Source organism: Syzygium oleosum, unplaced genomic scaffold (genome assembly GCF_021117445.2).
Source record: "Syzygium oleosum isolate NSW1041296 unplaced genomic scaffold, Sole_v2.1 Sole_v2.10, whole genome shotgun sequence".
Classification (NCBI taxonomy): domain Eukaryota; kingdom Viridiplantae; phylum Streptophyta; class Magnoliopsida; order Myrtales; family Myrtaceae; genus Syzygium; species Syzygium oleosum.
In genome coordinates, this window is record NW_026607494.1 from 3,421,994 (window position 1) to 3,445,529 (window position 23,536).

General features: G+C 38.3%; 2 protein-coding genes across 3 annotated transcripts; one reads left to right on the plus strand and one right to left on the minus strand.

Moving 5' to 3' along the window:
* Nucleotides 1-3,019: 3,019 nt before the first annotated feature.
* Nucleotides 3,020-12,533, plus strand: LOC115678685 (bZIP transcription factor TGA10-like). Its single transcript, XM_030602093.2, has 12 exons — nt 3,020-3,171; nt 3,206-3,611; nt 3,808-3,926; nt 4,465-4,541; nt 4,658-4,780; nt 4,947-5,018; nt 5,166-5,225; nt 5,371-5,448; nt 5,597-5,669; nt 6,636-6,910; nt 9,808-10,047; nt 12,339-12,533. The coding sequence occupies exons 2-12, from the start codon at nt 3,481-3,483 to the stop codon at nt 12,489-12,491; spliced, it is 1,401 nt and encodes a 466-aa protein (XP_030457953.2). The 5' UTR covers nt 3,020-3,171; nt 3,206-3,480; the 3' UTR covers nt 12,492-12,533.
* Nucleotides 12,534-13,145: 612 nt separating this feature from the next.
* LOC115678686 (uncharacterized) lies at nt 13,146-16,464 on the minus strand. 2 transcript variants are annotated; one of them, XM_056315545.1, is made up of 5 exons: nt 15,837-16,464; nt 14,936-15,020; nt 14,680-14,849; nt 14,252-14,451; nt 13,146-13,588 (listed from the first exon to the last, which is right to left on the minus strand). In XM_056315545.1, exons 1-5 carry the CDS (start codon nt 16,210-16,212, stop codon nt 13,412-13,414), a joined length of 1,008 nt encoding a protein of 335 aa, XP_056171520.1. In that variant the 5' UTR covers nt 16,213-16,464; the 3' UTR covers nt 13,146-13,411. The 2 variants fall into 2 exon arrangements, with proteins under 2 accessions (XP_056171520.1, XP_030457954.1); XM_030602094.2 differs by having other exon boundaries at nt 14,177-14,451.
* Nucleotides 16,465-23,536: the final 7,072 nt, after the last annotated feature.

Consider the following 23,536-nt stretch of genomic DNA (forward strand, 5'->3'; position numbering starts at 1 on the left):
CTTCTACCGACATTCATTGTTTAGTGATACCTAGAAAGGCATGCCTTTTCAGCAGCTAATCGAGGGTGTTGCGAGATTTCCAACTTTGGAACTGAAGGTCGCCCATTTAACAATAACCGTGTGCAAATGACTCTGAATTAAGGCTACTTACATAGTCCAAAGGTATGGACTTAACAGATCCATGGACCTCTAGAAAATCAGGTCTTCACATCCGTGCATTGGATAATTAACAGAAAAAACCATTATTTATTTGTTAGAAAGGAAAACTTTCAATGATGTAAATCTCAGTAGAAATTGTAAGTTCCTACGCAGATCGGGTATTCAGTCAAATGTATAGTACAAGTTGTAAATTTGCTAGCAAAAGGCTAAAAATTGTAATTTGTGCAAGTTTTTTATGCAAAAGTTTAGGTCTTTAAGTGAAAAGTGACGTCTAAAACAAGTTTATCGAACAATTTAGAGCTAATTTTTACTAAACTTTGGTAAATAAACGTGATGCCTTAAACTCTTATGAGGTGTTTAATTAAATCAAGCAAATTACTTCTTCTATAGATCCCATTGGTTCCAATTCCATTCAAACTTTAACTGATCAATTCAGCAAATGAAAGGAATTTTGTATAACTCCTTTATTCTATTTATATCAAAATTTATGAACAAATTGGAGATTGCTCAGAGAAATTATTCAACAAAAATGGAGATTCATTTTCTTTCTTTTGTCTTCCTTTTCCTTAATTTCAAGTGACTGAGCTATACTCAGTTGAAGACAACTCCTTTCTCTAACCCCCTCTCTGTCTCTCTATCTTTTTAGGGATAATAAGGTTAACTAGAGTTGGTGAGTGATAAAGAAAGACAAGTGACTTAGACGCAAGGAAGATCTTAGTCAATTTGTCATTTTCTCATTTCCTCATTACATTTGCTCCAACCACTCATCTATGTCTCCTGTGGCCTGAAAGAGGATTCAAGTGACAAGTCAAAGCTCCAAATAGCTACCGTTTTGACCCAAGGGCCCTTCATCGTTTTCTCCTACATTGACTATATAACTCGGCGAGAGTCAATAATCATGATTAATCACTGTTTTTTTTTTTCGTTTTGGGAAAAGGGGTTATGCAAATTTGGTACTTGGTGCATCATTAGCATGAAGCGGCCGGTTCAAAGGTAGTGTATCGAATCTAATGTTTTGCAGATACATACGTCAGTCTAATGCTTGAAATTGCGAAAAACGAGAAACTTATGATGAGTCGTGATCGGGACACGTCGACCCGCTGATTTGCCGGCGAATGGCAATTGTGGAGCTCAACTAATTTGGAATTCTTAGTGCAGCGTTTTCATCTTTGATCTTAATTTCCGATGGGGGTTTGAATGTCGTGGCTTATGGCTGCGGCATTCTACGAACGAATCATAGTATAGGATAGCTCATGGTCAGTCTATTCTGTGTAATTATACTAATTAATTACTAGCTATGCTGACTTGAGGGATGATTTATAGAGTGCCACAAACTTTCAAAGTGACTGGTGGCTCATTCAAAACACGATAGAAGTATAGATTGGTACTTTTTTTTTAAACTTTGTTGTGCAATTGAGTAATCTAAATCACTTATATTTTTACAATATTGTTCTCTTGTAATGCTCGAGTCACTCGATCTCTCCGTCAAAATACCCATATGACATTTCACATAAGAAATTCGAAAAAATCAGTTAGACAACCCTTTTTTCGGCAATTTGATATATGGTTCATAAATATATCGTAACAAGACGTGAATAATTTAGAAGAAGAGTTCAAGTCAATGCATGTCAAGATTTATCTGTAAACTTTTGCCTTAACATACTAAGTAGCGTGACGGACTCTTACTAGACGTTGATTATAAAATCCACTCATTTAATTCTCCTTTGTTGTCTGTTACAAATAATAGATCTGGATCCTTCCCGGTTAGCACATGACTTGACCATCTCTGGTTAGTGGTTACTCATAGAAGAGCTTGACATGGGGCAAGTCATAGATCCAGTGGCCAAAACATATTTTTCTTCCTACAGTCTATTGTGCTCGGGACCTTTCAACACCAATATCAGGGAAATTGTCCAATAAGTCCTACATATGTTATACGGATATCAATTCAGTTCTAAATTTTCCAATTTTGTCAATTTATTCTTAAATCTTTGTGCGAAATTTCAATGTAGTCATTCTGGCCAATATTCGTAAAAAACCGCGGACGTGGTGGTGTACAATGTAGGACGGTCGGCGATAAATAAATTGCCATGTCGGGGTTTTCTCGTCAAAATTGACTAGAATGACTATATTAGAATTTTGTGCAAAGGTTTATGATTAAACTGGTAAAATTAAAAAATTTAGAACTGAATTGGCATCGTACAATAGGTTTAAGACTGATTGGGGTAATTTTCCCCACCAATATTTATCACCGTACCGCTGCTGCCTTCGTCGCTTCGTCACCTCCTTTGCTCCTTTGCCTCGATCACGGCTACACCGCCAATCTCTCTGGTTTAGAGCGCGGTCGATACCGACTCGCTGCTACACCTCGCTCGCTTGCCTGTTGATCCTCCCTAACACTACAATCCCTGAGCGGTTGTCGACCATTCCCTAACATTGTCACCCTTGAGGGAGCTTGGGCCCGGATGTTGTAGGGTAAATCTCATGAAAATTAGGGGGCAATCCGATCATTTTGGAGGGACCGCACTGTGACATCAACCACTTAACTTTAGAGGATCTCGATCGTCGGACACAGTCCAGTTAAGGGGTAAATCGAAAGTATCCCGATACTCGCGCCATTAAAGTATATCAATATTATAGATCGGTTTTTTCGATGGCCCTTATGAAATCGAGTAAGGATTGTATATAAGACAAAGGACTTCATGCAAGGGACAGCCGCCTCAAACCACCCCGATCGACGGGTAAGGTTTGCATGAAATTGTCAAACCGGGTTAGTTTCGTCATTTCACGCCAAGGCGAAGACAATAAGAAAGAAAGAAGCTCAAGCAAGGAATTACCCGAGAGCGAAGGCCGGTTTCACTTTCACACTGGTTTTAGAGAGAGAGAGAGAGAGAGAGAGAGAGAGAGAGAGAGAGTTGAACAAGATAACCTAAGAAGAGATCCAGAAGAGGTGGAAGGAGGCTTTGTCTGAAAATTTTTGGTCGCAGGAGAAGAAAGTCACCTGCTTCCTTTGTAGAGAGAGAGAGAGAGAGAGAGAGAGAGAGAGAGAGAGAGAGAGAGTCTCTTGTCTTGTTCCTTCTCTCCCTTCATTCAATTCCAACTCTTCCATTTTTTTCCACTCATCTTTATTATCTGCAACAAAATCCACCGACCCATCTCTCTCTCTCTCTCTTTGGAACCGGGAACCGTGGGCATGGTCTCCGTGGAGGAGGAACGGAAGGTCCTTTCGCCACGTATCGGAGGCTCTCGTCAGCTCGGTTCTTGAAAGACTTCTGCTGATAAAAGCTCTTCTTCTTGTCATAGTTGGGGTTTGTTAGTTTCATGGCCGCTGACAAAGAAATCACCACCCAACTGCTCCACCACCAGCAGCAACAACAGCTCCAACATCAGATGTCTTTCGGGATGATGCAGTCCGCGCCATCAACATCTTCCTCTGTCCTCCAAAATTTCATGTAACTTATTTCAATCATTCGCTGTCTTTCTGTTTTCTGGTTTTAGACAAAGAAGAGGATCTTTCCCTTTTCTTTTCACATGAACATCTCGTGGCACGAAGCACGTCTCCATCTCTCTTTCTCTCCTTATATCTGTAGGTATTACGGATTGACGATACTGATAGCTTTTCCTTCTTTTTTGGCTTTGTTCAATCAGAAGCAAAGAAAATAATGGAGCTTATGACTTGGGAGAGCTGGATCAAGCGCTCTTCCTATATCTCGATGGTGGACAAGAGGCGCCAAACGTTCATCATCATCATCATCAAGATCAAAGGGGTGAGTCTCTCCCTCTCCAGTCTTGTTCTTTTTATATTCGTATCTTCTAAACATCCATGAAGATTGTGTCTGATCATGTATATATATTTTTTCTCCCTCTTGCTATATATTTTATGCTTCTGTTGGAAAAATTTCATGAGCAAAGTTTGCTCAATTTTGATCTACATGAAAATCATATGGAGAATCCGAAATCAGAACTGTCTCTACTTTATTTTTTGCTCTTTGACTTTGGAGACATGAATGAAGAACTTCAATGCTTTCAAGATAAATTGTCTTTCATATTTAATTTCATTCTTCGGTTGCTTCATTTTTTTTTCTCCTCTAAATCTCGGACCGTGACATGTAACAAACTCAAAAATCGCGAAATTCTTTCTCCCTTTTCTCTTTCAATATGACAAAGCAATGTGAAAACCGAAAGGAAAATTTTACGAATGCATAACTTCTCTGGGTCTTGATAAAGCATGGTCATCATGTTCCCAATTACTGTATTCATATTAGAATTTATGACTATTGCGGATAATTACGTTCATGGAAACAGAAAACACCGGGATGATGAGACCTCCAACGCTGAACATATTCCCTTCTCAACCTATGCACGTAGAGCCATCTAACAAGGTATAATGTTTCTATATGTTTATGCCTGACTGAAACTTAGTTTATCATCGGAATGACATATATGTATGTTATTGAGTAATGGGTTCAGTATGAAGTACCTTTTCTTAATGCGGTAGGTCAATACCGGAATAGTTTCTCCTTCTACAAGTGTTCCCAGAAGACAAATGGAGCATTCAATGGAGTTAGGTGACCCAAAAAATGATGTCTCAACTGGTGCTGAGCCAGCTAAACCCATCAAGGTAATATAATATGCAAGTATCTCTAAATTATAGCCAACTAGTTCCGTAACATTTTTTTGGGTATCGCAGTCCGGTGGTAGCATCGCCATCACGAGAAAAAAAAAATCAAATAAACTCCGCTCATGCAATGGATCTTGCTTATATGGTCATTTTATATTCGTGGCAGCCTGAAGGCAATCGAAAAGGCTCGACATCGGATTCTCCGGAGCTTGAAGGACCTAAAACTCCAGATCCTAAGGTCTGAGTAACCCCTTTTCCGGCTCTAGTTTTCAGTAATATTTCTGCGTCTTTCTTTCTTCTTCTTTTGTTTAATAAAGTGGTAACGATCAAGCGAAGAATGATGACTAACACTACTGAAACGATGTCATGCTTAAATTACGTGCAGACATTGAGAAGACTCGCTCAGAATAGAGAGGCAGCAAGGAAGAGCAGGCTTAGAAAGAAGGTCAGATATATTTAAAACCATTCCCAGGCATTATGTTATCGCTATGTTCAGACGAATTACATTCATATGAAAAATTGCTCATCAAAATGCTTGATAATGAAGATCTCTAGCTATTTTAATATTTCTTATTTCATTCGCAACACAGGCTTATGTTCAGCAGCTGGAGACCAGCAGGATGAGGCTAAATGAGCTGGAGCAAGAGATACAAAGAGCTAGAGCTCAAGTGAGAGAGACATTCACCACAACATCTCTTTACCTTTCAATTTGTGTTTTCATAACAACATTGATCTACCCCTCATCGTTTTTTATTTTTGGTCCCTTAAAATCGAAACTATGAATAATTAGATAATTAGGGTTTCTCTTTGTTTCAGGGTATGTTTCTTGGAGGAGCAGGTGTGGGAGGAGATCAAGGTCTTCCCGTTGGAGGAAGCAACATTATCTCAGGTGCTTTAATTCATCACAATCGATTATATACCAGTCGTCGCTATGCGCTTGCCTAAAAGAGAGGAGAAATTAAACAGCACTTTCAGTATTTTTTAGAAAATGGGTTTAGTGGAAATAACTTGCCACTAGTTTGATAAACCTGTCCGCCAAATGTATAAAATGCCCTTTTCAAGAAAATAAAAGGTTATTATTACATGAATTTCCACGAAAAAGAAGAGTTTATTTTGAGTTTAAGAAAAATATGAAAAGAAGTTCATCAAGTTCATCATGAGTGCATGACCTTGGAGGTTTGATTGTTTGAAATGCAAGTGATTCCGAATGCTTGGTACTCAACAAAAGTCTACTTTCAAATTTCAAAAGAAAGGGAAGAATGAGACCCACACCAAAGGCCATAAGGTAGGATATTTGAATCTATATATTTTGCTTATGGATTTGACATGTTTCCTAACCCTCCAACTCAACAGCATTTCTTAATTAAAGAATATGCGTACATATATTAAAAGTGTTTTTATCGAGAAAATCATTAATAAAAACATACTGACTCTCCAAACTCAAACGTAGCCACTCTTATATTAAAAGTGTTTTTATCGAGAAAATCATTAATAAAATAATTATAGCATGGTCAATAGCCTAAATAAATTGTCAAGAGGAGTTGGTGCTGTTTGCACAAACCTAATTCTTAAGTGCCCACTTCGAAGATGGTAAAAAAAAGTTAAATATAATCATCATTGCATCATCGTAAAGTTCCTGTCTCAACTGATTATGTGACAGCTTCTACATGACAGATACAAGCTAAGGTAATCCATTGCAAAGAGCATATTGTAGACCAGAATAAACCTTTCAAGTTTGAATCAGACATATTTCTCGCTCTACAGTAGACGTTGTACCGTGTCACGTCGATACGCATGCAAATATTGTCTCCTCTTCATGCAACGCTAAACGTCCAAATGGTTTTTTGTTTGCCAGAGGCCGCGGCAGTGTTCGACATTGAGTACGCAAGGTGGTTGGAGGAGCACCACCGCCGCACCGGCGAGCTCCAAGTGGCAGTCCACGAGCATTTGCCGGAGAGCGACCTGAGGCTATTTGTGGACAACTTTGTGGCTCACTTCGACGAGGCGATGAACCTGAGGGCCATGCTAGCCAAATCCGACATATTCCATCTGGTGTCCGGCATGTGGATGACTCCGGCCGAGCGATGCTTCATGTGGATCGGTGGATTCCGTCCCTCTGAGCTCATCAAGGTAAACTAGCTCACTATCTGCTCTAGGTTTTGTTCTCAGTATCTTCAGTACGTTGGAAGTCGTTGACGATGCATGAGACTCGACAATATTGCAAGGTATGACTGATTTATGCGTCTAAACATTTGATGTGCTACAACTAAGATATAATACAGAAACCCTAAAATCCTCATATAAATCAGAAAACTATATACATATGAAGGTTCTCCCGGAACACGTTCAGTAATATGGAAAAGAATTTACTTGGCCCTGTCAACAAAGAATTTACACACTAAAGCTGCATTATGTACTAATGAAAAATAAATTTATCAACCTTAGTAGCTTCCTCGAGAAAGTGTGGTTTTCATTCTTAACTCTAGAATGTAGAACAATATCCCAGACAATTTTTCATTCTAGGTCATCAAAACAAATCCTACAAAAATATAGAAGGATAATGACACAAATAGTTTTTAAATTTTGTCTTAATGTGCAATGTCATCAACTTTCAATGCGTTCGACGTGATCCTTGAACTATTCGTAAATATTCAATCTAGTTCCTAAACTTTCAATTTATTTAATCTAGCCCCTTAGTTTTTCGTATAAAATTTCATAATTACACTATTGCGCAGATTTTAGAATATATTTTCATTTCAATTAATCTTCTAATCAACAAAAAATATGCTATCTTTTTGTTACCTTTTGATCTTTATAAATATCATTATAGTTTTAGTTGAGTGTGTTTTAGCTCAAGTCTTTGTAATAGTAAAAATATTACATCATTTAGAGTTATATTGGATTCATATTTCTTTTATTTTAAAATATTTAATTACGATATTAATTTATCTGTTGATTTGTCGTACTTATATTACTCTAGATCTTGTTCCTAATTTTTTAGGTACATAAAATTTTTAAGTTTTTGTTTTATGCTTTCTTAATTAAATTTAGATAAATATGTAAAAAGTTAGAAGGAATACCAACCCAATACAACTCTAAATAAGGTTCTACTTTTACTATTATAGAGATTATAAGATAAAATACACATAAATGGAACTATGATAATATTTATAAAGACCAAATCGGTAATAAAAAGATAGTTTTTTTTGTTGATTCAGAAAATGGATTGAAATGAAAAGATATTCTAAAATATGGGTAGTAGTGTAATTATAAAAAATTGTGAATACTGCATAATGATTAATTTGACTTCGTTATAGAAAGTCAAGGGACGAGATTGAATAAATTGAAAGTTTAGGGAATAAATTGCGCATTTAGGAATAGTTCAAGGACCATGTTGAACAAATTAAAAGTCTAAGGATAACATTGTAAATGGAGCCAAAATTTAGAGACTATTTGTATTATTTTCCAGAATATAGAAAGTCATGTCCTAAGTAATAGGACCGGAGAATTTCTTCTTTGCGATAATATACTTAGTTAAATGAACAAATCTTACCAGACATCTTCTTGGGGACAACAATTCAATATAATAGTAGCGGGTCATTTCAAGAATCCATGCCGGGTTATATCTATTTAAGATGGACTTTCTCGTCAAATAGAAAACTATATAAATTTTCGTTACCTCTTGGACATGCGGGGATACGTCACAAAAGACTTTGCTAGACAATAGTTTGTTTAGGTACTCGTCTACGAATTCAATGGGGCAAATTATTACTCCTCTACCCTTTTCTATCAAAGCAAGCAAAGTCAATTTTGACATCTTTATTAGAATCTGTTTTCCTTTTTGCTTCCCTCCATGTTGGACAAGATTTGGTGATTGCGAGGTTGATAACAGGTGTGATGCACGAATATAGATAGAGTGCATGGCTGCAACTTTGTTTGGTGCATGTGTAGGATGCCGAAAGGCATCGACCAAGGTTGCTTCCTGATGGAAATGCTTCGGTTCAACTCTCGTAACCGTGCAAGAAGTGGCATAGGAATTCTTTTTTTCACCCGTGTAAGGTTATGTTGCTGTCAACATACAAAACTGTGGGAAATTGTCTGGTCAAACCTAAACATATTATACGGATATCGATTCAATACTAAATTTTCTATTTTACCAATTTAGTCCTAAAATCTTTTGCGCAAAAATTCCAATATAGTCCTTCCGACCCATTTCCTGCTGAAAATTGCTAATGTGATAGTCTAATTATCGCCAGCCATTCTATGTGGCACACCATCACGTCAGCGATTTTGGACGAAAATTGATCGGAAGACTACATTAGAATTTCACGCAAAGATTTAGGACTACATTGGTAAGCTTGAAAAATTTAGAATTGAATTGGTATCCGTACAATATGTCTAGAACCGATTGAGTAATTTTCCCCATAACTGATGTTGCTATAAAATTTTAAGGGCTAATTACCCAAGTATTAATCACTCTACCTTTTTTCTCTCTTCTCCTTCTCTCTCTCTGCCTGACTGTCATGTGCGAGGTATCATGGCTAACCAAATCCCTTTTATCCATGATATTGGACAATGTTTAATAATTACGGATCTAACAGTCACAAGGGGTTTTCCATGTCATAAGAACTATTTTTCCTAAAATCTTAAGTTATTAAGGCACATGCCAACAATGTATTTATAGTAAATTACTTCACATTTCCCCTCACGTGTATCCCGGTCTATCACACTTGCAAGATAGGATAGGGTCGTAATCAAGTCCACAAGATAAACCGGACATGAAAACATTCATAACAATAGGAACATCGAACAAGAGAAAATTAAGAGAGAATATCAGGATTCAAATTGTCGACCTGCACTCTAGTACGTATCATATTAGACATATCGATTTTCCTAAAAACTTGAAAGAAACAATTTTTGTTACATGGATTTGATCAAACTATATGGATTCACTTGTGAAAAGGTCGTTTAACAGATAAATCCAGTCATGATCTTGAGAATGATGTTGACCCTATTGCTCATGGCAGATGGTATTTAGTCACATCGAGCCACTGACGGAGCAGCAGATCATGGGGATATGTGGGTTACAGCAGTCAACGCAGGAGGCAGAGGATGTCCTGACTCAAGGGCTGGAGGCACTCAATCACTCCCTCTCAGACACCATTGCTTCTGATCCATTGACCTCTCCTCCCAACATGGCCAACTTCATGGGCCACATGGCTATAGCCATCGACAAGCTCTCGGCTCTCGAAAGTTTTGTTAGGCAGGTAATGACATTTGCTTGATTTCGTTCATCTCCAAAGTGCTTTCTTTTTTCATACCTTTCCTTTTTTTTTACCAATAAAAATATCGATATGCGAGGGGGGCCCATTGGGTCCGGCTCGGTTAGATAGATCGGGCCTAATTTGTCGGCCGACTTTTAATAGGGTTTGGGCGGCTCTTGCCAAACTGAACAGGACCGAACTTTATCTATACAAGTTGCTTTTCTGAGCTCAACCATCTGCCATTTGTGCCTGATGGCTCGAGCAGGTCCATGGTCAGGACTTAGCCCCATGCTCATATTATTATAAAAGTAAAGTTAGGTCATGATTAGCGAGTTCTACTCTGATGAGAACCACCTGGGTTGTGTAGGTGGCAAAGACATTCCATTAACTGCGTATAGATAAATAGAGAGTTGGCAATTGATTTATGAGGGATTGTAAAGACTCGTGTGCAACTAGGAGAATTAACCTCTAGTAAAGCTAAGGAGTACATGTCTTCTCCCTAAGATTACTAACTAGCTAGACTCCTTTTTATTTTTTATAATTTAGGGGCATGGACATAGACTACTTATAGGTCCATGAAACACTCCGTAAACTTCTATGAACCAATTAAATTCAAGCCTTAGCTATGTGTAGATAGCTCGATCCAAAATAGGCCTAGCCTGAAGAGTGTGAGAATTCTCATTTCAAGAAAAAGACACACTAGAACTTAAAGTTCACAATGTCTCACAATCATTGCAAAAGGTCTGAGCCCGCTGACAAGTATTTTTCTTATCACTCCAAAAACTAATTTTTGTTTGGTCGAAAAGACGCTTTCATTCATTCTTAGAAATGAACCCTACTAGGGGTGGACAAAGAGTTTCTGAATATAAAATACTCCAAAGAGGTGGAGGGGTAAAGACAACCAATTGGCGAGAAGAGTCTTGTTAAACCAACAAGTTGTCATTAAGGTGGAAACGATATTGCTAGAAAAGAGAACCTCTTTGACATGCTTGCAGAAAGAGCTTCCAACAACAATCTAGTTCTTTAGGAGAAGGCAACATGAATACCACCAGTTCCCGTGGCATTGTAAGGTTTTAAACTCCATAAGGCATCTGATGATGCGCGAATCCACAACGGGCTGTAGACTGGGTAGATCTCTATCTAGAATGAATATGCAAACAAGGACGAAGAAACATCCTAGATTTTCCGTAAGAAGACCTTCCTATGCTTAAGTCAGTATGAGTTAAAAGAAGAAAAAGACAATAGAGAGAACAGAAAGAGAGTGTAGGAGTGGGAAAATTCTAGATCTCAATTGTATGGAAGTTGGTTATGAGAAACTTACCTCCTTTGGGCCCCCAACTTTCTATTATGATGCTCAAACCGGTAGTAAATAATAACGAGCGTATCTTACCTTACTCACATGACTGGCACATGTGCAGCAGACGACAGCTGAAGGCATGTCCTTGACTCGAACTTCCAATAAGCTTTTTCTTAGCAGAGGTTTCTTGACTTCGGACCTCGAGATTAAGTTGTAGGGATTGTGTTATTTTAGATGTCTTCGAGGTAAACCAGACTTCTGATATCAAAGTGAAATGAACTGGGCTGAGTGAATTAACTTCTTCACTATGTTGGGCTAATTCCAATCTTGATGAACAGATCATTATCACTGTGATGCTTCTCAGTAGTGGACAGTTCCCTTTCAAGAGGGTTGACTTCTTTAGGAAGAGCTTTTTGGATGCCCCCAAGCACTCCTAATATGTATCAAAGATTAATTGCTCGATGTGCGGGCTTAATTTTTCTTCATTGAAAGGTCGAAATCTTTCTCTGTGATCGATCTTTTTTGGCAAACTTACAGTAACTCTATGCCATAGCTAGTGGCAAATCCTTGCTAGTTGTGAGTATAACATAGTCCAAGAGCTTAATTGAGGTGAAAAATCAGACTTGAGTGTAGATACAGAACAACTATCCATTGCTTTTTTCGGAGTTTGATACCATCGAAAGCGAAGGGGGAGAACTTTCTTCTGTTGAAGTGAAGCTAAAGGGGTTCTCTTTGTGATGCCTCTCAGACAGATATTTGCCTACCATTGTCTGTAATACCTATTTGCAGAGTCACTCTTGTAGCAGAGTGATATAAGATCCTCATCAAGTATGAAAGACTTCGTTCAGACCCAACATAACTATCAGAACGAGACTATAACATCTTTTATTGGCCTTTTTTCTCTTTTGTTTACTTTAGAGAACTTAAATTTTTTAAGACTACCGAGTAATTGCAGATACATGTTTGCCAAATGATTTAAATGCTATTAATTTTGCAGGCTGATAACTTGAGAAACCAGACAATTCACCGATTGCATCAACTCCTCACGATACGCCAAGCAGCGAGGTGCTTCTTGGCCATTGCTGAATACTTTCATCGCCTCCGGACACTCAGCTCCCTCTGGTTGTCACGTCCTCGTCAACAAGATTAACTATCACTCTCTTAACATCTATGCATACTTTCTTTTCTTCTTTCCTTTTCTTCTTTCCATAGAGATGTATAGACAGATAGACAGAAACAGAGAGTTTAGAGCTAGAATATTATACATCTCTCTCTCTCTCTCTCTCTCTCTCTCTCTCTCTCTCTCTCTCTCTCTCTCTCTCTCTCTCTCTCTCTCTCTCTCGAGCTAAAAGTCCTGAAGATTGACTGTGACATAATGCATATGAAGTTACTTGATTAAAGGAAGAGACTAGTTCACAAAATTAAGACAAGACGATATGAGTGAGCATTTAAACAAGTGGAACATATCAAAATACCAAACAAGACTTTGCTGTGTCACTTTTTAAACAAAGTCTGCAATCAACTTTTCTATCTCTGAGAATTCTTTTTTGAAGAGAGATTTTTATCTCCAGCATTTTCTTTGGAGTGTAAAATAATATGCAGCCACAGCATCTCTTTATTATGATGTTTTGCTTTCAATTTGGATTCTGTAAAAAGGGAGCTTACAGAGGAAAACATGACGGAGGACAAAACATTTTCCACCAAGTAATAAGGTTACTTCCCCAATGCACATGTGACTGATAAGACCTAACCATAATAACTCACAGAACCGAGCAGTAGCACTATCAGGAGCAGAACCACCAAATGGACCAACATTTATGCCACAGATTGATTAAATAGAGAAATGTAAATACAAGTGTCAGCCCCGAACTTAGTCAAGTTAGAGAGAAACCAAAAAAAGAAAGAGTATTCAGAAAGTACCTATCCAATTCCCCAACCTCAAGGGGAAGTCTTCAGGTATCATCTATGACCCAATTTACAAGTTCAGTGACAGTTCGAGCCGATGAAGGCTGCACGAAGAGTAAACTGTAAATACAGTCCCCCCAACTCTACAGGGCAGATATCCACGCATCACAAGGGATTGTCCTTCCACTGTAACCGATTCAACCCATCAACTATTGCCTTGCGGAACTCGCCATTGTGGAGAAGGAAGGATGAGACATGGCCACCAGTCACCCATCTAACTTCCGAACCTGGCCAAGCCTTTTGGAGTTGCAGCACCGAGTGTTTAGGTATGTAGCCGTCATCCTGAAAACAGGTAGCAATGTTATATGAGATGACCGGAACATTTGAATAGTTAGGCAAAACTACATGAAAAGGGATAATTAGAGGCAAAAGACCACACTCAAGAGAAGTCACATTACCGACGTCATCAGAGAACAATGACATGAGATTATACAATTTTATGAGTAAAAATACAACCGTCAGAGACTTCTAAATACTGATGCATAAAAACTTGTTGGCGGTACAAAAGATACAACTCTAGCTGCACTGGCCCACAAAACTACATTTCAAAATAAGAAGCATAATAGTCATATTTTGCAACATGGAAAGAACACCCTGAGGCCATAAAACTCAAGAAGCTTTGTGTTGTATAGGCTGATGTAAATTAAAGCAGCACATAGAAAGTAAATGGCAGAAGGGGGGGAGCAATTAAAAATCTAGGTTCTTATCATGTATTAACAAGCAGAATTTTCCCTCCACCAGCATAGTGTGCAAATACATGCAAGGACGAAAGTATCAGGAAAAAGGGACCGGCAAACCTTCAAGGACCAAGAGAATTAACATTTACTGTTTGCTATCTATTCACATTCCAGTTGCCAATCTATTACTTACAGTTGCAGCCACAAATATCACAGCATTCGGATTTTTGGGAATTGGAAAGCGTGTGACATCTGTGAGAGATAGTACATTTCGCATCCTTTCTCTCACTTCCTCGAGAGTCATTGCAGCTGTTTGTGCTGCAAGATCCTCTCTCAGTACCTCCCATGCAGTTCCATGCTTTAATATCCCATCACAGAATGCCACAACAGCTGAATGTGGGGAAAGGAAAGGAAGGGTTGCAACTGGGGTAGGGTGCAGTGAACCCACCATTGCAGCATGAACTCCACCTAAATAAATTTTGAGAATAAAAGATGATCAAACTGCAGATATGACTCCAGGAAACCGAAACTAAACATTGTTATAAAATATTCAGCGGTGGCCCAAAGCAGCTTCCATAAGTTGACTTGTGAAAAGCAATGGAAAGGTGAAAAACATAACCTATAGAACAACATCAACACTGCATTGGAACTCTTATATTAATTTCATAATTTTAGAAAAATCATATAATATCTTACCCATGCTAAGGCCACAAACTCCCATCTTGCCAAAACCTTCCTCACTTTCTAACCAGTACAAGAGACTGCGGGCTTCTTCAATAGTCACTCTTCCTAACAAGAGAAGGTCGCTCACACACAAGAGTTTTGCACCATACTGCAGCATAGGACGTCTTTGTCCATAGAAGGGACTGCAGTAAATGTTTTTGCGCCATGAATTAGCTTAACAAGCTACTTGAAAGGGGTTTTCAGCATCTGTAAATGATTTAGAGTGAACCTCTCAAGCACCATGGTGGCAATATTCTCCTTCAGTAGCGGTCCACCTAGACGCAATCTCCTTTCAAAAGTATGATCTCCAGTTCCTGCAGAACATGTTCAAGTTGCCAACAAACGAATCATTATTATACCAGAAAATGTTGCTTAACTTGATAATTATAAATGACTTAATAACTCTAGAATAATAAACCAATGAAGTCATTGCTAACTTGTCCAATGTCAAAAGAAGGCCAACTTGTTAGCTATATCCTAAATCAATGTGCTTTGCATTTTGCCAGGACATAAGAAAAAGAAGAAGCAATCAACGGGAAAAGGTTGGATAGTTAGTGCTAGCCACAACATAAAATTATTAACTTCCAAGAGCCTGAAAACGTAATTTAATGTAATAATAATGGAAAGCGATATGTTAAATTATCCACCATCCACCATGTGGATATTGCTGCTAGATCCGCAATGAGTGAGACCAAGCTGAAACTAGAAAAGGACATCCTTTTTATACAATAAAAACCTCTATCTTGACTTTTTATTTGTTAGCCTCTATAGAACCTTAATCAAGATCGTAACTATGATATCTAATAGAACAAACATCAGAACTATTGAATAGCACGTTGATATCCTCCCAATAGGACATATCATATTGAAAACATCTAAAACAAGAGGCAGTGTGATATGAGCTATCCATAATGCACAAGTGCTTCATTTAGTTAGTACAAACTCACCGCTTTTTGTAGTCCTGTTTCTCTCCAGCCAAACAGGCCAATTCACAATTCAGGCTCTCAGCTACTCAAAATTCACATGACATTCAGCCAGAACTTTGTCATCCCAGCATCACAACTATGACCAAATCAATAAAACCAGCTCCTAACCATACCAAAGTACACAAAATCATATACTTGCCATACCTGCAAGATGGACCACACAGGCCATCTTCTGGGGTGACACGGATTTCGGGACGAGGAAGGCGACTCGAGCGATATGACTCTCGGGAGGCAATGCATTCAAGAGCTCCTCATCGCAAGGCGTGCGAAAAACGCCTTCTCTCAAGCAAGCCGTCCTCGTCTCCCAAACAGTTCTCCAGACGGGCTGGATCAAGCAGGGAGGCCAGTTTTGGCCCGCCACGTCAGGGAACAGCTGGTTGATCATCCTCTCCAGCAACTCAAGCTTCGACCCGCCCCACCCTCTGGAGAAGAAGGGCGGGGTTATCTTCGCCCGGTGCATGAACGCACCGTACACATGGTCCAGCACGTAATGGAGCATACCCAGATTCACAGTCACCATCTTCGCAACCCACAAAATGTCCTCCCAATCGGAAAAAAGAAAAAACCAGAAAAAATCGAATCTTGAACTTATTTCGCGAATGCCCACGCTATCGGGGAGCTACCCACGAACCCATCAATCGATCCCCGAAAAACCCGTACGAGAACGGATTCGAAAAACAACCCGAAAGCTCCACGAATGCAATCCGCTTTCTATAATCCGCACGGAGACAGATAATTACACTCGAAGCAACACAAACGAACCGGAAATCCACTGAATATCGATCTCGGAACAGATGTGAGGAGAGAAACCAATCGGACTCCGCGCAATGCAAGCGACGAACTCGAAGGCTCTGGGACTCATCAAAATCTTCACGAATCGAGCCGAGCCGCCGCCGTCGGCGGCACTGGGAAGGAGGAGGGGCGTGCGGGGGGGGAATTCCGCGGCGAGAAATGGGTCGGGCAAGGCGGAGGAAGATTCGCTCGCGAGAGCTTCGAGGTTGGATCAGATTGGTTGAGAGACGGAGAGAGAGAGAGAGAGAGATGAAGCACCAGACCAGACGCATAAACAAAACAAAAACTGTGGGCAGAGAGAGACACAGAGAGGGGGGAGGAGAAGATGATCTGTCGATGACACGGTGGAAGTGGGGCCCACGTGCCCATCCGCCACGTCAGCGGCTCGGAAACCCAAAACAAAAGGAGGAGGAAAAGAGCAAAGTTCAGTACGGATTGATTCAGGGGCAGATAGAGATCGGACGGCTGAGGCGCTCCTCTGTTGCCGTTGTGGCGTGAAGATCGAACCGTTGACGTGAGTTTTGGTCGGTATAGGACAGGACTACGGAAACGAAGGATAAGATTCGAGTCCGTCCACATCAGACGCTTATCATCACCGAGCAAAGTTCGATGGAACGTGGTAAAGATTTGTCCATGTCAATGGGAGAACCTCAAACTAGATTTCAGGTGATATTGAGATGTCATGTATACGTCTATTATGCAATCCCAAACAAAATTTCTCTTTAATATATATATGTGTGCGCGTCAAAATAATTATATTAAGTATTTCGCGATGGTGGAGTAAATGACTAGTATTCGAAAAAATTAGTCGTAAAAAGAACCAGAAACAAACCCCGATAGGATTATATTTTCTCTTATCCAATGTTTGGTTAGGCATTTGAACGGGATATATTCGAATATGCTTCATGTTTCAAATCTTTTAAAGTCTTGGTGGGATAAATTCATATGGGATTTTTATTATCTAAGAAGAAAATGAGACAATCAATAGAAGGACTTCAACTTTCTCACAAACGGCGACCGTTGCCACTATCATGCCAGTTGAAGGCAGGTGGGCAGGCAACAGTGGTGGTTGTTGGCAAGTAATGTCATTGTTTGATTATGGTGCCCTCCTATTATCCCTCTCTGTTAGCATGGCAGCGAGAACTTTGTGATGGTCGCATCTACATGGTCACCGCTGCGAGATGGTACCTATTCTTGGAACAACAGCCTCTCATGATGCGCTCTATGTGAGTTTGTGTACATGAGTATTCGCCAATCGTTGCACTATGGCGATCATCATTGAGATGGTTAGTGATTGACGTGCCTTGCAAGTGAGTAGGGTTGTGGTACAATTTGGGAATCGGCCGAGTTTACCCTAAACCGAGTGGCCCATTTGGTGTGGAGAATGCTACTATCGCATCATCAGTCGAAGCTCAAGAGTCCTATGTTCCGATAATTCAATAGTACAGTGATATAGTCATTTTTATTTGAAGAACTTAAAGCCCAACTCGTACAAACCAACCTTAGCAATTTGACTTCGCAAAGTCCTTTGGACTCACAGTGATTTCACTCAAAACAAATAGTATTCGATAATCACAATATAAAATAAGCATTAGAAAGCAACTCTTAAAATAAAATAAGAATTTTGTTAGTTTTACTGCTAGTGTCACGATAATCTTACACACTCATCTTTGGATTATGGACATGTGAAAGAATTCGTTACCCAATTTAATTCAAACACATATGTCACATATCCAATTGTAAATATGTAAGTTTTTTGTTATATTAGCATTGGACCTTACAATTAGGGCCGTCAAAATAGGTCACTAATCAAATTTGTCATACGTACCATAATGGGCTATGAAAAGAAAAGTCCAAAATAAATGGGTCAATTATAAAACCCACTTTCAGCCCATACGTTCAAAGGAATAACATTAAAAAATAACATGCCTAGCTCATCCTCATTCTTCGCAAGTCTCCTCTCTCTCTCTCTCTCCCTATTCGATTCCAACTAGAAGTGATTGGTTTCAGGATCAGTTGGTTATCACCCTAGAACCTAGAAGAGGATTGGGTAGGGTTGATTCCTAGTTTAAGGAATCGAAAACTAGCCTAACCAGTCTTGGAACCGGATCGACCACCCGAACCGATAATTCCTTTTTTTGTTTTTTTTCTTTCTTATATTACCTATATCTTGAACTCTAAAAGTTTAGTGTTGCCTTTCGCTTGCATTTGGCAATGTTGCTTCCACCATCTACTAGAGCAACTGTACTTGCATTATGTTCCGATGGATTCAAATGATTTCACCTTCCAATTTGTTCTTTTTCTGCATCAATTTTTGTTTGTCCCTCCCATATGTATCTTCTCGGTTAAAAGAGCTACAAGTGGGAGTTTCCCAATATTTAAAGGAAAAAAATGTATTACTTTCGGTTTTGAATTAAATAAATGTTACATGATCGAAGGTGCGGTGCTAATTGATGATCGACTAGTCTTCCACTGTATTTAGTAAATGGCATCGCATCAACATATGTTAAATAATAAAAGAATACACACACACACACACACACACACATATATATATATATATATATATAGATATATGGTTAAACAAATTTGTAGTCATTACTCTATTTCTTATGAATGTCAGAAAGAAAAGCAACCCAAGCCCTTTTACTCTTCAAGAAAAAAAATTATAAAAAAAACATATCGATTCGGTTTTTGAACAGGTCTACGCCGTCTTCCTCAAGTCTGGCGACCGGGTCTACGCCACCTTCCTCAAGTCCGGCAACCCCGTCCACCCATTCGTCTCCATGCCCGTCATCTCTCGCTCTACCAAGAATGGTGATTTCTCTCCCTCATCCCTCTTCCTCTCCAACACCCAGACATCGTTGCCTTCAATGCCATGTTAGAAATATATTTAGGATATTCAGTGATTTTGTAAATTTTATGATTTTTTGTTGTTTCTTAAGACTATTGTCATGTAAAGCCTATAAATAGGCTAATGTACTATTCACTTTCAATGAATAGAATATTCCATTTTTTTGTCATCTCAACTCTTAGCCTAGTTCAAAGCCATTGTTTGAGGAAGCACTCATTGAGTCTATTTAGCAATGCCACCCACATTAGCCGCGTTTCTCCACGGTGCTCATCATGACGCCAACCATATTGGTCGCGTCACTCCCATATCACCCTTAAGTCTGCAGCTTCAATTGTTGTTCGAGACTCTTCCGGGCCTGTTTGATTCGGCTTTTGGAAAAAGTCTTTGAGAAAATGCATAGGCCTTTAGAGGAAAGGGGTTTGGCGAATGCAAATATTGTTTGGTAAACTATAATTGAAAAGTACTTTGGAATACAACTTCGAGGGAAATGCTATTTAGTAAACATATATTTGGAAAATCCTTTGCTATGCCAATTTAAGTTTTTTAACTTTAATTAGTTTAAAATTTAAAAAAATGACTGTAACTTTTATATTTTCTCGTTGAGATTAATGTAAAAGAGATATATCAACAAATTTATAAATAAAAAATCACATGAAAGTGGATCTTTCTCAATTAAAAAGAGAGTAATTTGATTATAATAAACATGATCACATATGTCCTTATGAAAGAAATAAGTTATCCATAAATATTACAAAGCTCCTTAACTATTACTTAAACTCAAGGCTATTTCATAACGTAAACATGCCATGTCAGGAGATGCATTATCGTTTGAAGTACTCGCTTCCTCATTTATAGCATCATGATCAACCGAATATCCATACTCGAAATCCAAATTTGTTATTTCAAAATCCGTATTAGTCACAGTATTTCTTCGTATATAATTGTGCAAAGCCATTGTTGCTATAACAATTTGCACTTGCTTTTCATATGGATAAGTTGGCTCGGCAGTTAGAGTCTTCCACTTCAATTTTAATACGCCAAATGCTTCCTCAATTTCTGAGCGTAGCGAGGAATGGACATGGTTGAATACTTCTCGATAACCTGTAGGTGCAGGACCTTGCCGAAACTCGGCAAATGATATCTAACTCTAGCAAATATTATTTAGTAGACGATGGATATCCAAATAACCCGTGGGATTTGGATATCCATCGTCTACTAAATAATATTTACCTACACAAATATAATGTAAATTTAATTAATATATGCCACATAGATACATATGGATGTACATAAATCATTAATTAACGAACCTGGAGGAGGATGAGGAAATTATGCATCACGTCTTTCAATGGCATCATAAAAGATACGGGTATAATAAGCTTGTCCCTCCCAACCAACATAAACATAGACAAATTTCACGTTAAAATTACATACGGCCAACACGTTTTGAGTCGTCTTTCCTTTTCGACTAATAGAACGAATTTGATCGTACAAGTGGATCACTGTTGGGATATGTGTACTATCTATAGCTCCAATGCAATCTTAAAAAAACAACACAAATATTACTTGATTTACATTTCATTTTTCGTTTTTATTGTATAATTGTAACTTACCTTAAAATATGGATAAAATCATCAATCTGCTTTTATTTTCTCTGGAACTTCCTTATATTGGCGATCGATTGGTTTGATCAAATCATTTCCCATGTCACATACTTTATCTAAAACTAAGCTAAAGTGCTTACTTGATGATGCGTATATTTGGCTTATATTTTGATTATATTTGGTGGTATTTTGGGCAAATATTCGAATAAATAGAGTGTAATTTATTTGTTTTTATGCATTGTGGTTAGGTGATGGTGAATGATGCAATCGTGAAGATTTTGGACGCTTTTGATGTGTTTTTGAGCTGTTGGTTGGGATTCTGCATGTAAAAGATCCATTTTCCAGAGATCTGTGCTCATGGTTTAAGGTCGCGCGGATGCAGAGCTGATGCAGAATTTGGGGACGTGATTTGGCCATTAATTTCCATATTTTTCAGATCTGATTGTGGAGGATTTTTGTACTTAAATAGGACTCTTAATTAGGGACATTAGGGAGAAGTTTTTGCCCTTTTTTTTCTCTTTCCATGTTGGATAGAATTTCTTTTTCTAGACTTTCTCTTTTTTTATTTAAGAGGTTGAACGCAAGAGGGGAGGAGAGACTTGACTCTAGAAAATTTAGAAACATATTATTTTCTCTTTTGCGCATTTTGTAGCCATGTGTGGCTAACTCCTCTTTAATCTAGCAAAGGATTATCAAAGTTCAAGTTCATTCAAGTTGTGAGATCTAAACTTAATCCTCCTTCTTAATTTCTGCAGTATTTATATATTCTCTGTTTTATTGTTTACCATTGCTTTGTTGGTTGTTACAATAAGAGCTCGTTGTGCAATTAACAGGGTGATAGTTTGCCATTTGAAATACCCAAACCTGTAATTGTTTAGGTGTTTTAATAATAATGGCAAATAATATGACTTGATTAAAACCATATTTTCAAGTTGTATTATGAGAATATATGATCTAGCTTGAATAAGTTACGCGTGTGATTTATTGGCTAGGGTTGGGTTTTTCTCGTTTTTCATGCTATTAGCGAATTGAATCCTTGGCACGTGTCGGGGTTATTTGTTAATAAGGGATTAATCACAGGCGCGTGTCCGGTTAATCTAATATTAGGAAAGATTAGGTTGTTAGAAGTGTTTCAACAACCATAACCAGTCTATTGCAGTGTTTGAGATTATTCGTTTGACTCAATGATCAACTTCCGAACTTGAATGAGATTACCTTTGCTAGATGTTGCATAATCTGATTTTCTTTAATTTTTGTTTGCTTATTTTATTTAAGTATATTCTGCATAATCCTCCCTTTTTAATTTTGCTTTTATTGTTTACTTGGTTTTCAAAGGAGTAACAATTTGTCAGTCTCTGTGGATTCGACTCTGCTCACCCTAAGTACAATTTATTTGTGATTAGAGAGTAGGAATTATTTTTGGTGAATTCGACCACCACCACTACTTATGGTTTCCTCGGAGAGATGAAAACACTCTTGTGCTAACCTGCTACCTATACCATATCCCAACATATAAAGAAACATTCCAACCATTTTTGCAACATCAATATTCCTAGATCCTTTAAGACCATATCATGTTACTAACTCACACGTTAAATTATTAAATACAACCCTATGCATTCTAAACATATGATAGCACCTTATCGGACTAGCATCTTCGGCCGTCAACTCTCTCAATCATTCATAACCTGTATATGATGAGGTCATGCAAGATATGTTCGTTGCCTGATAAACAACTAAAGCTTGAGCGATTGAGAGAACATCCCATAATTCATTTTCCTCCTTTTCACGATTTTTCTTTTCAGGAGAATCATCCATATATGCTTAACGTAGCAAAATATCGAGTTAGAGCAAGAAAAACAATTAATAAACTTGATCATCCATCAAGAGAAACAACATCACCAATCAAATATATGCAAACTCAACCACATAAAGAGAACACCACACTCACATTAAAACATTAATAGAAATTGGGTACACACGTAATGCAACTAGAGATCTCACACAAAAACAAAGTAGCATACCAAAAAGTTCAAAAAAGATGCTATGACATCCTAGCTATGACTAAGCTCTTTCAATTCAAGTTTGAGATACTTGACTTTTAGTGCATCACTCATCAAGCTCATGAAGATTTGCCTATTGTCTTTCGTGTCCTTAAAATTTTTATTACAAAAAAGTATAACTTTTCATATTGTCCAATCTCAAGCATGTTATCCAACATTGCTATAAGGTCCTTGTATGAGGTCTTTGTAAGGACCGAATCCCTCATTTGCTTGAGCTGCAGCAACGACAGCGTTCCTACTTTCAAAAGTGGAACATAGCCTGTTAATTTGATTTCCATGCTGTTGTGCTGGGCTCAATCTATTTTCTTTCTTCCCTCGAGCTTGCCTCGTTGAAGTTTGTACCACTCTTTTATGGCTCCGAGTTACAATTGGTTCAGCAATCTGTTCACCCTCATAACACTCCAAATTATCATCAGTAGATCTTGCACCATCACCGATATTAGGTTGTGTGATCTCAACATTCTCATCAATACATAAATCTTGAGTAGGATTTCATGTGATTCCTCCGGTAGCAATTGTATCCCTGGATAT